This window comes from Mobula birostris, chromosome 5, assembly GCF_030028105.1.
Source record: "Mobula birostris isolate sMobBir1 chromosome 5, sMobBir1.hap1, whole genome shotgun sequence".
Taxonomy (NCBI): Eukaryota; Metazoa; Chordata; class Chondrichthyes; order Myliobatiformes; family Myliobatidae; genus Mobula; species Mobula birostris.
Genome location: NC_092374.1, coordinates 69,478,720 through 69,492,035, shown reverse-complemented (window position 1 = coordinate 69,492,035; position 13,316 = coordinate 69,478,720). Strand labels below are relative to the sequence as shown.

At 41.6% G+C, this 13,316-nt stretch overlaps 1 protein-coding gene and 1 long non-coding RNA gene across 4 annotated transcripts in view; one reads left to right on the top strand and one right to left on the bottom strand.

Moving 5' to 3' along the window:
- LOC140197766 (phospholipid-transporting ATPase ABCA1-like) overlaps positions 1-13,316 on the top strand; it is a 164,314-nt gene that overhangs the window by 32,839 nt on the left and 118,159 nt on the right. The window contains exons 1-2 of one of the 2 annotated variants that reach the window (XM_072258201.1): positions 7,672-7,722; positions 8,417-8,510. In XM_072258201.1, the coding sequence (XP_072114302.1) occupies positions 7,714-7,722; positions 8,417-8,510 (103 nt within the window). In that variant the 5' untranslated portion in view covers positions 7,672-7,713. Of the gene's footprint in view, positions 1-7,671; positions 7,723-8,416; positions 8,511-13,316 lie in introns of those variants that run through there. The other variant, XM_072258199.1, reaches the window with a different exon arrangement.
- LOC140197767 (uncharacterized) overlaps positions 1-13,316 on the bottom strand; it is a 93,076-nt gene that overhangs the window by 17,653 nt on the left and 62,107 nt on the right. The window contains exon 1 of one of the 2 annotated variants that reach the window (XR_011886017.1): positions 6,136-6,220. The exons of the other annotated variant lie outside the window; for it this stretch is intronic. This is a non-coding gene — a long non-coding RNA (uncharacterized lncRNA). Of the gene's footprint in view, positions 1-6,135; positions 6,221-13,316 lie in introns of those variants that run through there. 2 annotated transcript variants of the gene reach the window in all.

Sequence of the window (13,316 nt, the reverse complement as noted above, 5' to 3'; positions counted from 1 at the left end):
AGAAACCCTGCTCCTGTTTATTGAGGACATGGTTGTGAACGTGTGCTATAACATTGACATACTGCAGATTGAGAGATAGGAAGTGGGATTGAACTAAATAATTCTTCATTGATCAGTGTCAAAATAATGAAGTGAATGGCATTTCTTCCTATAACTTCCTCTGACTCTGACTCCCGTGCATATTATGGACCGTACCCTTGGGAGATGAGGCAGAGTGTTGTTGCAGCATATGCTTTAGATACCAAACTACATGTTTGGATTCCTTTTTATTCCTGGTTTAAGGATCTCAGTGCTAAGCTTCAGTGGGGACATTTTTCTCTCTTGTAATCTTAAGGAAGCATTGCTTTATCAAAAAATTATGCATATAGTTGGTAGATATAATTTTATGTATAATTTTAGTAATTAAATTAAATTGAAGTTTGCTTTATAGAATTTATAATCATCACTTTAAATTTGATTTCATTGTTTTTTTTATGTTAAAATGAAATCAATCTGGAAACATAACTGCAATATTAAGCGCTTGTCCCAAATATGAGTTACACCTTGGGCGTTGATAATGCCACACCAAGAAATCCTTAGTTTACCTTTTACTAAAGTCTATAATAGTAATTGTCATGAAATTTGTAAAAGAACAAAGGATATCTTAGTGTGCTGCTGACATATTGACAGTGACCTTTCCTTCTAGTTGTATCATGCTTAATGTTGTAAGGCCTCACTAAATTCTACACCCACTTTTCCTTACATCCCATTTGAAAATCCAATTGGAATGGCCTATTGTATTGTTCAGATTTGGATTTATGGTAAGAATAACCCTAAGGTTTAAATCAGCTTTCCTTAAATGCAGGAATCAATTGGTTAATATTTGAAATGCTATGCTGCTCCAAAGTTATTGCTTTAACAATGCCCTGCTCACTTCAAATACTGATAGTGTGAATTTATGGTATATCAATGATATACATCCACTAAACCTAACAGAAAAAGATAGAACTGGTCATTCAGAGTAACTGAATTTTTAATAACGTTTTGTTTAAACTAATGTCAGCTGTATCTGTCACTGGATATCTGCAATGACAGGAACCTCATTCTTCAGATTTTAATAATAACTAAGAATATTTAAAAATGTTTTTTGTTTTCTTTCTATCTTCCTGTTTTGTTTGTCCTCAATGATTTTGCTTCTGCATTAATTTAAATGTATTTCGGCTCTGCATGATTCTGCCATGTTTCTTCAGTCAGCGTGGCTGAAAGCTCAGTATTTGCTTGCTCATTTTTCACAAGCCACTGACCTCCTGTGGATGTGCACATGCAGCTTTGTCTCTCTAACTAGTGCTAAACAAAGTAAAACACAGCAAGAAAGTTTGGAGGCAGATGATGTCAAATCCCATTTATTTGCCACTGTCCAATATGTTAGATCTTCATTAGCTTGATCTCAGTTACCTATACTCTTAGTTCCAGGACACAAGGGGAGAATTGATGGTTGACATGTTTATTGAATCTAAAGATTGAGCACTCCAAAGACAGAAGATTTAATGCAGAATGGGTTCCAATCTTCCCTCTGGATATTCCTTGAAAGTTTATAGTTACAAGCAGATGAAAGAGGACAGGATAACCAGAAACGGAGGGAAGGCCGACACTTGCAGGAAATAAGATATGTTCTTTTTCTTCAAAGAACAAAATATCCCTCCCTTCACTCTTGATGCTACTGTCACCCACGTATCCTCCACTTCCCAAACATCCGCACCCACCTTATTTTCCCGCCGCCTTAACAGTGATAGAATTCCTCTTGTCCTTACCTGCCACCCCATGAGCCTTCACCTCCCAACTCATCATCCTCTGCAAGTGCTGCCATCTCCACAGAGATCCTACCACTAAGCATATCTATACCTTCTCTCCCCTTCTTCCCCCCCCCCCAATTTTCACAGCGTTCGCTCCCCATTTGTGCCTCCCCACTATTCTCCATCCTGGCAGTTAACCCTGCAAGCTGCCTAAGAGCTAGCTATACCTGCCTGTATACCTCCTCCCTCACCTTCATTCAGGGCCCTAAACAGTCCTTCCACGTGAAGGAACACTTCACCTGCTAATCTGCTGGTGTTGTCTATTAAACCCCGAGGAAGAAATCCAGAGCTGGGATCGCTAAGGCAGTTTGATGTTGTTTACAACTTCACTCTGGCAACCTCTGCGATGACACTGGTGCCAAGCTGTATCGGCGCTTGCCCTTCCCTTGGACTACATCAGTGACGTGGAGAGGGGGAACCCACTCCATGGGCAGCAGCCGGTTCTTCAAATCTTCCTGCCCAGGCTTGCACCCTGGAGAGGACACTTAACCCAATCCACCAGAGGCGCAAACCCATGATCCCCTGGGATCTACAGCTACCTACAGATGCAGATTACTTCCCCCACGTCCCCTCCTGCCCTTTCTCCTTCCCTTTTTTCTCTGGTCCACTCTTCTCTCCTATCAGATTCCTTCTTCTCCAGCCCTTGACCTTTTCCACCCACCTGACTTCAACTAGCTTCCTTCCCCACCCCCTACCTTTTTATTCTGGCATCTTCCCCCTTCCTTCTTAATCCTGAAGAAGGTTCTTGGCCCGAAACATCAACTATTTATTCATTTCCATAGATGCTGCCTGACCTGCAGATTTCCTCCAGCGTTTTGTGTGTGTTATAAGAAATCTTTACTACTGAAAATCTGGTTGTTTTTTATGGTAGTCTACCTTCACACCCAATTGACAACATATCAAATTTGATGATGAGCTGTTTGAGTTATACTGGATAATATATTAGCTAACCATCGTGCATCCACAGAATTAGCTGTGAAATGTTTGATGGCTCTTCAGTATGAATTCTTTCTCTTTACTACAAATAAAATGTAATTATTTTAAGATTAGCTTATGTTAATTTATATTGAGAACCAAAGTCAGAGTGATTAGATTCCAATAAATAAATTTGATATTGTGCTTGGATGTAATGTTGCATCTGATATTGCTGGGGAGATGAAGGTGATTTAAGCACTTAATTAAGCATATTAACTACCTCATTTAGACTGGAATGGAGCTATACATAGAATATAGCTTACCATTAAAGAAGAAAGTGGAATAGGGTACAGTTTTATAACTATAAATTATAATTCTAAGGGTCTAATGTTCTTCATCTCAGGATGTATTAACAGTAGTAGAGCTATTGTACGGAATGACCATTTACATTTACTGGTGTTGATTTTCATTGTTTTCTTTTCATGATCATTATATTTGATTTTGTCAGCTTTATTCTTGGCATAATGGTGAGTAGGGAGGTTGAGCAATGTGGTACGATACCTCTGCTTCAAAGAGATGAAGTCTTTCTGGTCTATTCATCCCACGTCCACCTTTCTAATTATTGTTTCACTAAAGGACGCAACTGACAGACTTCCAAGGCTTTACCTATCAAAGACTCTTCAAATGACAGCAATGAATATTCTTCATCATATTCAGAAATATAGTATGTTGCCATTCCTCTATCTCCAAGAGGATTGGCTAAGAACGTGAACAGGATTAACCAGTTAATCCTGTTTACATGTTTATGAACTGTATGTTGGCTTCTGTGCTGAATTTTAATATGTAAAGCATAGAGGTGGAATTAATAGCCAGGTAATAGTTCCCTTTTAACCCTTATTAAAACTGAGACCTACATATATCAGGAAGAACCAGGATGCAGTGCTGAAATTTTATAAGACATTGGTCAGACCACATTTAGAGTATTGTGGGGAGTGTTGGGTCCCATATCTAGGAAAGCATATGTTAACACTTGAGAGTCCAGAGGAGGTGTACGAGAATGATCCCGGGAATGAAAGGGTTGATGTTTGATGAGTGTTTGATAGCTCTGAGACTGTACTTGCTGAAGTTTAGAAGAATGAGGGGGATCTCATTGAAACATACCAAATATTGAAAGGCCTCAATGGGGTGGATGTTAAGAGGAAGTTAAGATAGAGACAAGATTGAGAAGGACGTGGGACTTATCCTTGCTGGTGTTCTGGAGCTATGTGTGTGCATTAACTTTGCATGTTGCATGTAAGATTGATCACAAATTTACAACAAAGGAGAAAGCCAGTTGGTCCATTGTATCCATGTTGTAGACTATGTAGAACCACGTTCAATGATACATTGGGATAGTGCTCATTTGCAGGAATGAATGGAGAAATTGCAGATGGGGCTTATGCCAACCAAGTGTGATGTGCAGCAAATGTAATGGGATGGCAGTGTACGGTAGGGCACAAGGTGTCAGGTCTGCATAGAAAGCCAATCTCCACCCAGCGAACAGGAATCAACTGCCTCTCATTTCTGACACATCACCTGCACCCTGTTTAAATCCAGGACTCATCCATAATCCTTCTTCACCCATCGAACCAGTCAGCCACAATCAGTTTTTGCCTGCCCTCAGTTACCTTGTTGCCTGTGGTGTTAAGTAACAGTTTTTCATTAAAATTGTGGCCTCTCATAGCTTAGTATTTTGCAGTCTGTTATGAAAGTTATTAATCATCACTGATTCATCTCTATTGCTCTGCTTTTGGATCAAGATTCCTCTACATTTTCTGACAGGATGGGTGAACTAGCGATTGACCTAGTGGAGCTTGCTCACCTAAATGAGGTCGTCTGTCAGCATGAGAACACTGTCCAGAAGCAGCAAGAAACCACTGATCATCTGTTCACCACTCTCTTCCAACTCTCCATCTTAATATGGCAACCCAGCACCAGTTAAACTCCTCCGTCTGAGCCCCAGATTCTGGTTACCGAATGCTTCGACAGCTCCCCAACCTTTTGCCATGACTCCCTGTGCCAGTGCATTCTACATTTAGAGCTGCAGTATTCTACAAACTGAGCCAAGGTTGTCTTTGTCATCACGCTCTTGACTGGGTGAACTCTGACCTGGGCTGCCACTAATTGGGGCAATAAAACTACCATTTGGAATAAATGTGTGGAATTCACCACTGAGGTGCGCCAGGTTTTCGACAATCTGGGAAGTGAGGCAGCGGATTGGATACTTGGCTTGCGTCAAGGATTACGCCGTGGAATGCAAGAGCTTCACGGTGGAGCTGTAAAGTGGAATTGATGCTGGCCCATTTCTGTCATGGCTTCTCGGAGCACTAGAAAGATGAGCTGCCCACCTGGGAGTTACCCACCAACCGCGAAAGCCTCATTACTCTGGTCTTCCATGTTAACAAGCATCTTATGGAACGACCCTACAGGTCAACAGCCTGAGCCCCAGTTCCATTCCCAGAAATATTTCAGGCTGCAGAACCCTCATCATCAGCACCTCCAGAACCCATGCATTTAGGGACAGCTCCCATAATGCCCCAAGAGTGCGAGCGTCAGTGGAGAAACAATTTGTGTACTTACTGGGGAGTTGGAAATTACCCACACATCAAATGCCCACTGCGTCTGGAAACAGCACCACCAGGTAGAGAGGAGGGGCTTTCTATCTGATAAGGTTCCTCAGTCCCCACATTCCAGCACCATAGCCCGATTAAGTCTCTGTCCTCCACATTCCAGCTCTATGCACACAGGAGCTCTGCTGGATTTGGTTCAACAGGCAACTTTCTGAGCAGACTGCCTGTGCAGCTTGAACTCCCTTCCGAGCTTATCTCTCACCCCTTCTGCATCATGGCCATTGATGGACTTCCCTTAGGGTGTGGAATCGGTAGCATGTGCACAGAGCTTGAGCACATGAACAGCCTCCTTATCGACTCACCAAACACTCCTCTGATCCTGCATTATCTTTGGCCCTCCACTCACAATCCTCACTTCGCCTGGACGTCTAGTTCACTGCTGAATTGGGGACCCACCTGCCAGGTCAGCTGCCAGGAACCTCAGTTGATCTCACCCCATAAATCCATGGAAGCCCTCGACCTCACAAAGTTCCCACAGCATTTCGACGACCTAGCCCTTGCTTTCAGTAAAAAGAGAGGCCAGCATCCTGTTCTCTCACAGACTACATGATCAATCTCCTCCCAGGCACCACCCCTCCATGTCTGTTCTCCCTCTCCCCTCCTGAGACCCAAGACATGAATGATTACAATGCTGAAACGCTACAGTACAGCTTCGTTTGAACATCCCAGTCCCCAGCCGGTGCAAAATTCTTCTTTGTCTTAGACAGGGAGCTACTTGCCATTAAATGGACCTTGGAGGAACGAAGACATTGGTTGATGGGAAGCATCGAGCCTTTCCTGATCTGGACTGATTACCTGAACAGGTAACAGATCCATACAACAGGTCTGCCAAGTCAATCCCCAGGCTCGTTCAGCCCTCTTCTTCGAGCAATTCGACTTCACCTTCTCCAGTTACCTCCATGAACACTAAGGCGGATGCTCCGTCACAGCAGTTCGACTAAGCTGAATCGGAGATCAACCCTCAGCCCCATCATAACGTCCTTGTAAATCCTCACCCGAATTGCCTGGGTCCTTGAGAGAACAGGGTCTGTCAGGCCCTACAGCATAGGCTGCTCTGGCCAGCACAGCTGACAGTCGCATGGACATGCCAATGGCCTTGCACTCTGAGGCACTCCAGTGGGCGCACTCCTCAACCCTCTCTGGCCATCCAGGTGCACAATGCACTCTCGATTTTGTGTGCCACCAGCTCTGGTGGCCCACCGTGATTGGAGACTATGTCGTTTATTGCGGCCTGCCCTCAATGTGCCCAGTCCAATTCCTCCAACTGCAGCCCTTTGGGCTCTTCTGGTCTCTACCAATCTCTCAATACTCATAGTCTCACATCGCCGTGGGTTTCATCACTGGTCTGCCACTTTCTGATGGGGCCATGGTGATCATCATGATGGTGAACCAGTTCTCCAGGGTCCTTCATTGCACTCCCCAAGCGTCCGACAGCCAGTAGGACGGTTGACCTGGTTCATCAACGGTTTCTCTGAAGCCATTGTGTTAGTTTGTGGTCCACAAATCGTTTCACGCTTCTGGTGAGCCTTCTGCTTCCTCCTCCACATCTCACTTAGTTTGTCCTCTGGCTATCATCTGCAGACCAACAGTCAGTCAGAAAGAGCCAATTAGCAAGTGGAGAAATTTAGACAAACAAGAGAAAATCAGCAGATGATGGAAATCAAAGCAACACATGCACAATAATAGAAGAACTCAGCAGGACAGGCAACACTTATGGAAAGGAGGATCAGAGGAGAGCAGAGATCACAGAGGAGGATCAGTGAGAGGCTTTCACTGAACTCCCATCCAAGGGAAATCTGAATTTCTACAGGGTAGGCATCCCTGGAAGAGACTTCACAGCATAGTAATCGAATCATAAACAAGAGAAAATCTGTAGATGCTGGAAATCAAAGCAACACACACCAAATGCTGGAGGAACTCAGCGGGCCAGGCAGCATCTTTTCCATAGATGCTGCCAGGCCTGCTGAGTTCCTCAAGCATTTTGTGGGTGTTGCCTGGAAATTTCTACAATGGGAACTTTAATCCCTGGAATGTAGGATATTGAGGAGTGAACTGACAGAAGTGAACTGTATAACATCATGAAGAGCATAGACAGTGTGAAAACACATAGTCTTTCCCAGAGGCCAAAATAGCCCCAGGACAGAACATTCAGAGCAGAGATAAGGAGGAAGTTCTTTCATCAGAGGGTAGTGAATTTGTGGAATTTATTGCAACAGATCGCTGTGGAAACCAAGTCATTGGGTATATCTAAAGCAGAAGTTGATGGTTTCTTGATTAGTAAGGATGGCAGAGATTGCATGGAGAAGGTAGGAGAATAGGTTTGAGAGGGAAAATATATTTGCCATAATTGAATGGCGGAGCAGACTCAGTGGACCAACTAACCTAATTTTGCTCCTATGTCTTATGGTTTAGCAGTGTTTTCGAACTGGTTAAGTTAATGAAAACATACAGTATTTGTAATGGGCTGAATTATAATACTGAGTAGAACCTAATTTCATCTTTTGGGTAGTAATGTGAGCACTGTACATAAAATTCAAAGAAAATATGGCAGCTTTAAGTCTGTACCGTTCAGTAAGCCCCAAGGTGGCTTGAGTTCAGGAATTGTAGTCTGTCTAAAATTTACCTGTATGTTCCAAGCTAAATTGATGGAATGACAATCTGCTGGGGTTGCTGATATTGTGTAATAGCCTCTTCTGGAGATGGTCGGAATGTACATTGGATAGAAAAAGCAGTGGCCTCAGTCATAATGGCTTTCTTTGTAAGATTGCTTGGGGTGCTCAGAATGTAGGCTTATGTGAGCACATTGTGACTTGTCATTTCTCAAGGAACTGCTACAAGGTTGTCCTCTCCAGAAGAAAAACAGTCCTGAAGAAATTATTCCGCTGTATTGGAAAGATGGTGGAGGGAGTGATCTCAGTGATAAATGCCAAAAATGTAATGTCTGAATCTTTCCAGAATCATGTACATCATTATTACAGTGTTTTTCTTTGTATTTTTCAGTTTCAGCTGCTGATTGAGATAGCGTGGCCTCTCTTTTTGTTCTTCATATTGATTTCCGTTCGGCTCTCCTATCCGCCTTACGAGCAGCATGAATGTAAGTGCCAATCACCTGGGTTTCAAACTGCACTTTACTGTGGTAGCTTCTTGACTGCTGGTTTTTAGGCTCTTGATGAGTCTTGTACTCTTGGTAAATAAGATTAGAAGTTCAATTCCTTTCATGCCTTGAAAGCAAATAGAACTGCTATTTGGACAGTTCTAATGTCAAGCTGCACTAGTTCTATCATTTTGTAACAGTGAGAATCAGGTTAAACAATTGAACATATGGTGTTGACAGGAAAACATATCACTATCAAAGTTATATAATTTTAGTCTTTAATGTTTAATTGACTTTCATCTGCAAATAAATAACTATTTTCACATTTAATTACAAACAAAACTATTTTGTCAATTAACTGAAAGGAGAACAAATAAACCATTTCAATTGTAAATCGAGATTAGCTTCTCTACTACAAATAGAATGGTGCACTGTGGTCTTAGTCACCAGAACACCTGCGTTGAGTGAATGCAAGTGAAGACATGTGATATCACAGTTGTCCACTATATTGCATCCATTCTGTGATCTTTAGTCTGTTGCATCAGGCCTTTTCCTCATTAGTCTCAACGAACCTTGAATCGGATCAGGATGAACTCTGGGACGTGGACAGATCGCCTGTCGGACTTTTGTATTTCTCAGCTGCGATTACAAAATACTGTCACCAGTTGGTGTGCCGGGTTAAACATTAAAATCATTTAATATATTTCAAAGAGCCAACAAACATTAAACCCAGTCCTAGAATGCTATCCCAGAGTTAAATGCACACTTGTAAAACGGAAAGCTACCCTTGTGTTGTAGCAAAATTTATTTGTTCAAGTAGTATCACCAGAACTTAATGTCGTCATCACAGTGCTTCTTGAGGAACTTGCCATATGCAATTTGTATGTCCTATTCCCTGTATTACAATAGCAATTACAGAAAACCTATTTCATTGGTTGTACATTGAAAGGTGATGGAAGTAATTTGAGTAATGCCATATAAATCCTTCTCCTTTGGCATCTACTTACTTATCTGGAGGTATCACACAGAATAGGCCCTTCCTGCCCTTCAAGCTGTACTGCCCAGTAACGCTCGACAACCCCGATTTAATCCTAACCTGATCATAGGACCATTTACAGTGACCATTTAACCAATCCGGTACACCGTTGGAGTGTGGTTCGAAACTGGAGGACCAGGAGACAACCTTCACCTTCCACAGGGAGGGCATACAGAGCCTCCTTATAGAGGGTACCAGGATTGAACTCTGAACTCCGACATCGCGTCACACTACCCGCTATGTTATCGTGGCACCCTGCATGATTGGCTGTATGGTTATATTCCAGGCATTACTGGTTTATAAAAGCCAGTTCTGAGGAACACACGTGACTTAACTCTAAATATGACAGTCTGCTTAAGAAATTAATTCTGTTGTTCTCCATCCAACCTCACCCTTTGCTGTGGTAGTACTGCTCAAGGCTAGAAGATGTCCTGGTCGTCATCCACTGCGCCTAGTCCCATCTCCAGCCGTCTCGACTCTGTCTTGCCACTGGATCCAGATGGGAATTGGGAAGAGAAAGTGAGGCTGACGCTGCACAACTCTCCCTCACTTAAATCCAAATCTTGTGCGAGTCTCGACACCATCATAATGGTGTCGAGGTCCTCATCGACATTGACGATGGACGAACACTGCTCAAGGCTCAAAGTTATGATTTCAACATTATTTTACCACCACTAATTCTTCTTGAGTGATGGATTAATAACAAAGAACACACTGTTAATATATACCTTAAGAAGAATTAGTGCATAACTGGGAATTGAGGCAAAGGACTCATTCCGTTGCCCTATTCTTTTGGGAATTTAAGAGTACTTATTTGGCTCCTTCCTCTATAAAAACAACTTGGTGCTGCAAACATGTCACCAGCAGTCAGCACTGACATGACATAAACCTCCTGGATTGAGGAAGGCCGATGGGCAATAAGACTCTTTTTGGGATGGGTGAGAGTCTTATAGAGTCTTCAGCAAGTTTGCTGGCAATGTTATCCATGGGAGTTCTTCTCATTAATAGATGTAAGACACTACTGTATCAGTAAATCTCAAGAAGGCCTTGACCCAATGATATTGCTGAAATAGCAATTATTGCTATTGGGCCAAATATATGCATGAACACATCCCCATCCTGACTATGATCAGGAATCATTTGTTCAGAGAATCAGAAGTTTGATGGTCATTTCTAATGTAGCACCATGCCATCTAGGTCCCATTAACCCATCCTGATATGACTTTTTTTTTATCTTCAGCTAGTTTTACACTAAAGCCTCGCAGTACATTATTTTATCCGTTGGCTTTTATATGAGATGCCCCATAGCAAGTTCCTTTGATAGTAGTGAAGCTGAATATTGGATGTGTCAGGGTAGAGTTCAGAACCGCAGTGGTGTATTTCCCATCTGCACTTTTCCCCCTATTATATTTTTAGATTGTCTGCAAGTAGTGGTCAGCGTTAGCTTCTTATAACCTCGGTTCAACATGTTAAATCGTGGGTTGGTAAGTCTTCCCAATAGAGAATTATGCTTGAACTGTAAGAATTTCAAATGTGTGATTAAATTTCTGACCAATTTAACTCATGGTCTCTTTCAGAGTATCAGGGACAATATTTATTCCTCAGCCTACATTACTGAAATCAGTCATTAACACATTGTTTTTTGTGAGAGCCAGCAGTTCCCAAATGTGTCGTTTCTGTTCCTGCATGATGGCATCTTGTGAATCGCTTTGGGCAACCTGGAATTGCTCCTTAATGGTCTTGAGTAAGGATCTCTGTTTTTCTTGCCTGGAGTGGGATTTCTGACCACCTTCCCCCTCTCCCCAAAAAAATCCTTTGAACTGTTCTTATTGGCAGTCAGGGATAGAAAATATATGCAACACACATTTCTAGCATCTGCAGATTTTCTCTTGTTTGTGCTGGAAAATGCATACCAGCTCTGCCAGCAACATCCACATCCATTGAATGATTAAATAATAAAACTATTACTTTTTTTTTCTCTCTCGGTCCTGTATGTTTTAGTTTTTGGTGTTCAAAGTACATTTACATTTATTATCAAAGTATGTATGCAGTATGCTGACATTCAACCTCCCCACAGAAAGCCACAAAACAAAGAAGAATTATGAAACCTGTTCAAAGGAAGAAAAAAACTCCCCTCCCCCATGCACAAAAAACAAATCACGCAAATGGCAACTAAAACACCAGATATAAAACACAACATCAAATGGCGTATTTCAATTCAGCTCAGTGTTCATTATCTGCAGGTCACCCCAATTCAAAATCACCCAAACTATCAACAAGAAAGCAGCAACCAGCAAACTAGGACACATCATAAATGTGAATTAGAGTCAGCTTGTTACTTAAGCTGTATAATAGTTCACTTAACTTGGACAATCACATTGAAACATAATGATTTAGAAGTTGATATTGCTCCCTCTTATTTTGTAGGGTAGGATAATGCAATGATTCTGATCTTATACTTTGCTTTTAGTACTTTGCCTTCTGTAGGTTACGTGTACTTGAGGTCTAGGTTTGAACTGTATTGAGGCACCCTCAACCAGTATAGATTAGAGAAACAATTACTGATAGCTGATATTTATAACTGGCCGAGGAGAGTAGCATCATAGAAACTGTGGAACAACCTTTGATATTGATCAAATTTGTTAATCCATTCTTTGAGACTTATAACCTAACCAAAAGCTATATGATGTGTAATAATATTACTAAAGCAATTTAGAATGGAGGTACACTATTAGTGTGCTGAGTAGGTTCTTATTAATATAGAAGGACTGAGTCACTTGGAACATCTATCCACATTCCCAAATATATCTTTATATAAAGCAGGTAGCAGAACTTTAATGAAGTTCACTGTGAAGCTTCCATTCATTCCATGAATTAGCCTAATTCATTAATATTATCAAACCTGTTTCATTGTGCGACAGGTCTGCCTTGTACACCTGGGCTTAGTCAATTATGGTCTGGATGTTATTACTAAAGTATTTAAAGTCTGGCTTTACTTTTAGCTTTCCTTCAGTAGCTTGTAGTCATGCCAATGTCAGATTTATCTTTTCCTGCTGCTTCACCAATTTGGTCTCATCATCGGGCTATGTCAGTGCACATTGAACTAATAATGGGTAACACAGCCGCATACATTTTGGCTGACCACCTTCTTTAATAGATAGACCCGCATGGTTGATTAGATGACTCTAAATTAGATAATTGGATATGCAGCTCAAATGGAGTAACAATTGCAGTCGAATTTCCAAGTGATTACTTCACCTCCAAAACACTAGAATTGTTTGAATCCCTTTATTGAACCCATCCTTCACCATTCAAGTTAACCATTTAGTATCTAAAGGTCCTCCAATAAACAGGGCTGTGACTGGAAAATAAGAAGCTGCTTTGTCAGGCATTTCATCCACTTGTCTTTTTTACTTCCTGCAATATTCTTTGTATGCTTATATTCCCCACTTCTTTTAGCCTTTAAGTTTGTTCTTTTGCTTCTATTGTTAATCCCCAGCCACTGTTTCCATTCCTTTTTGTGCTTGTCATCAGAGCTGTAGTTGCGGTTGTCAGTTCTAAACACATTAGGAGAGAGTTTTGATTGAGATAGCCAAGTGATTCCATTGCATACTAAGTAGCTATGACCTAGAAAATGACCCAATGTGTCTTTGTTTATTCTAGACATGAGTGTTTGTCTTCATCTCAGAACCATTTCCATATCCCAGTCTCCAGTTTAGTTGTGTAAGTGATTTCGGTAGCACTTTTGTTTGGACAATCTGAATAAGTAA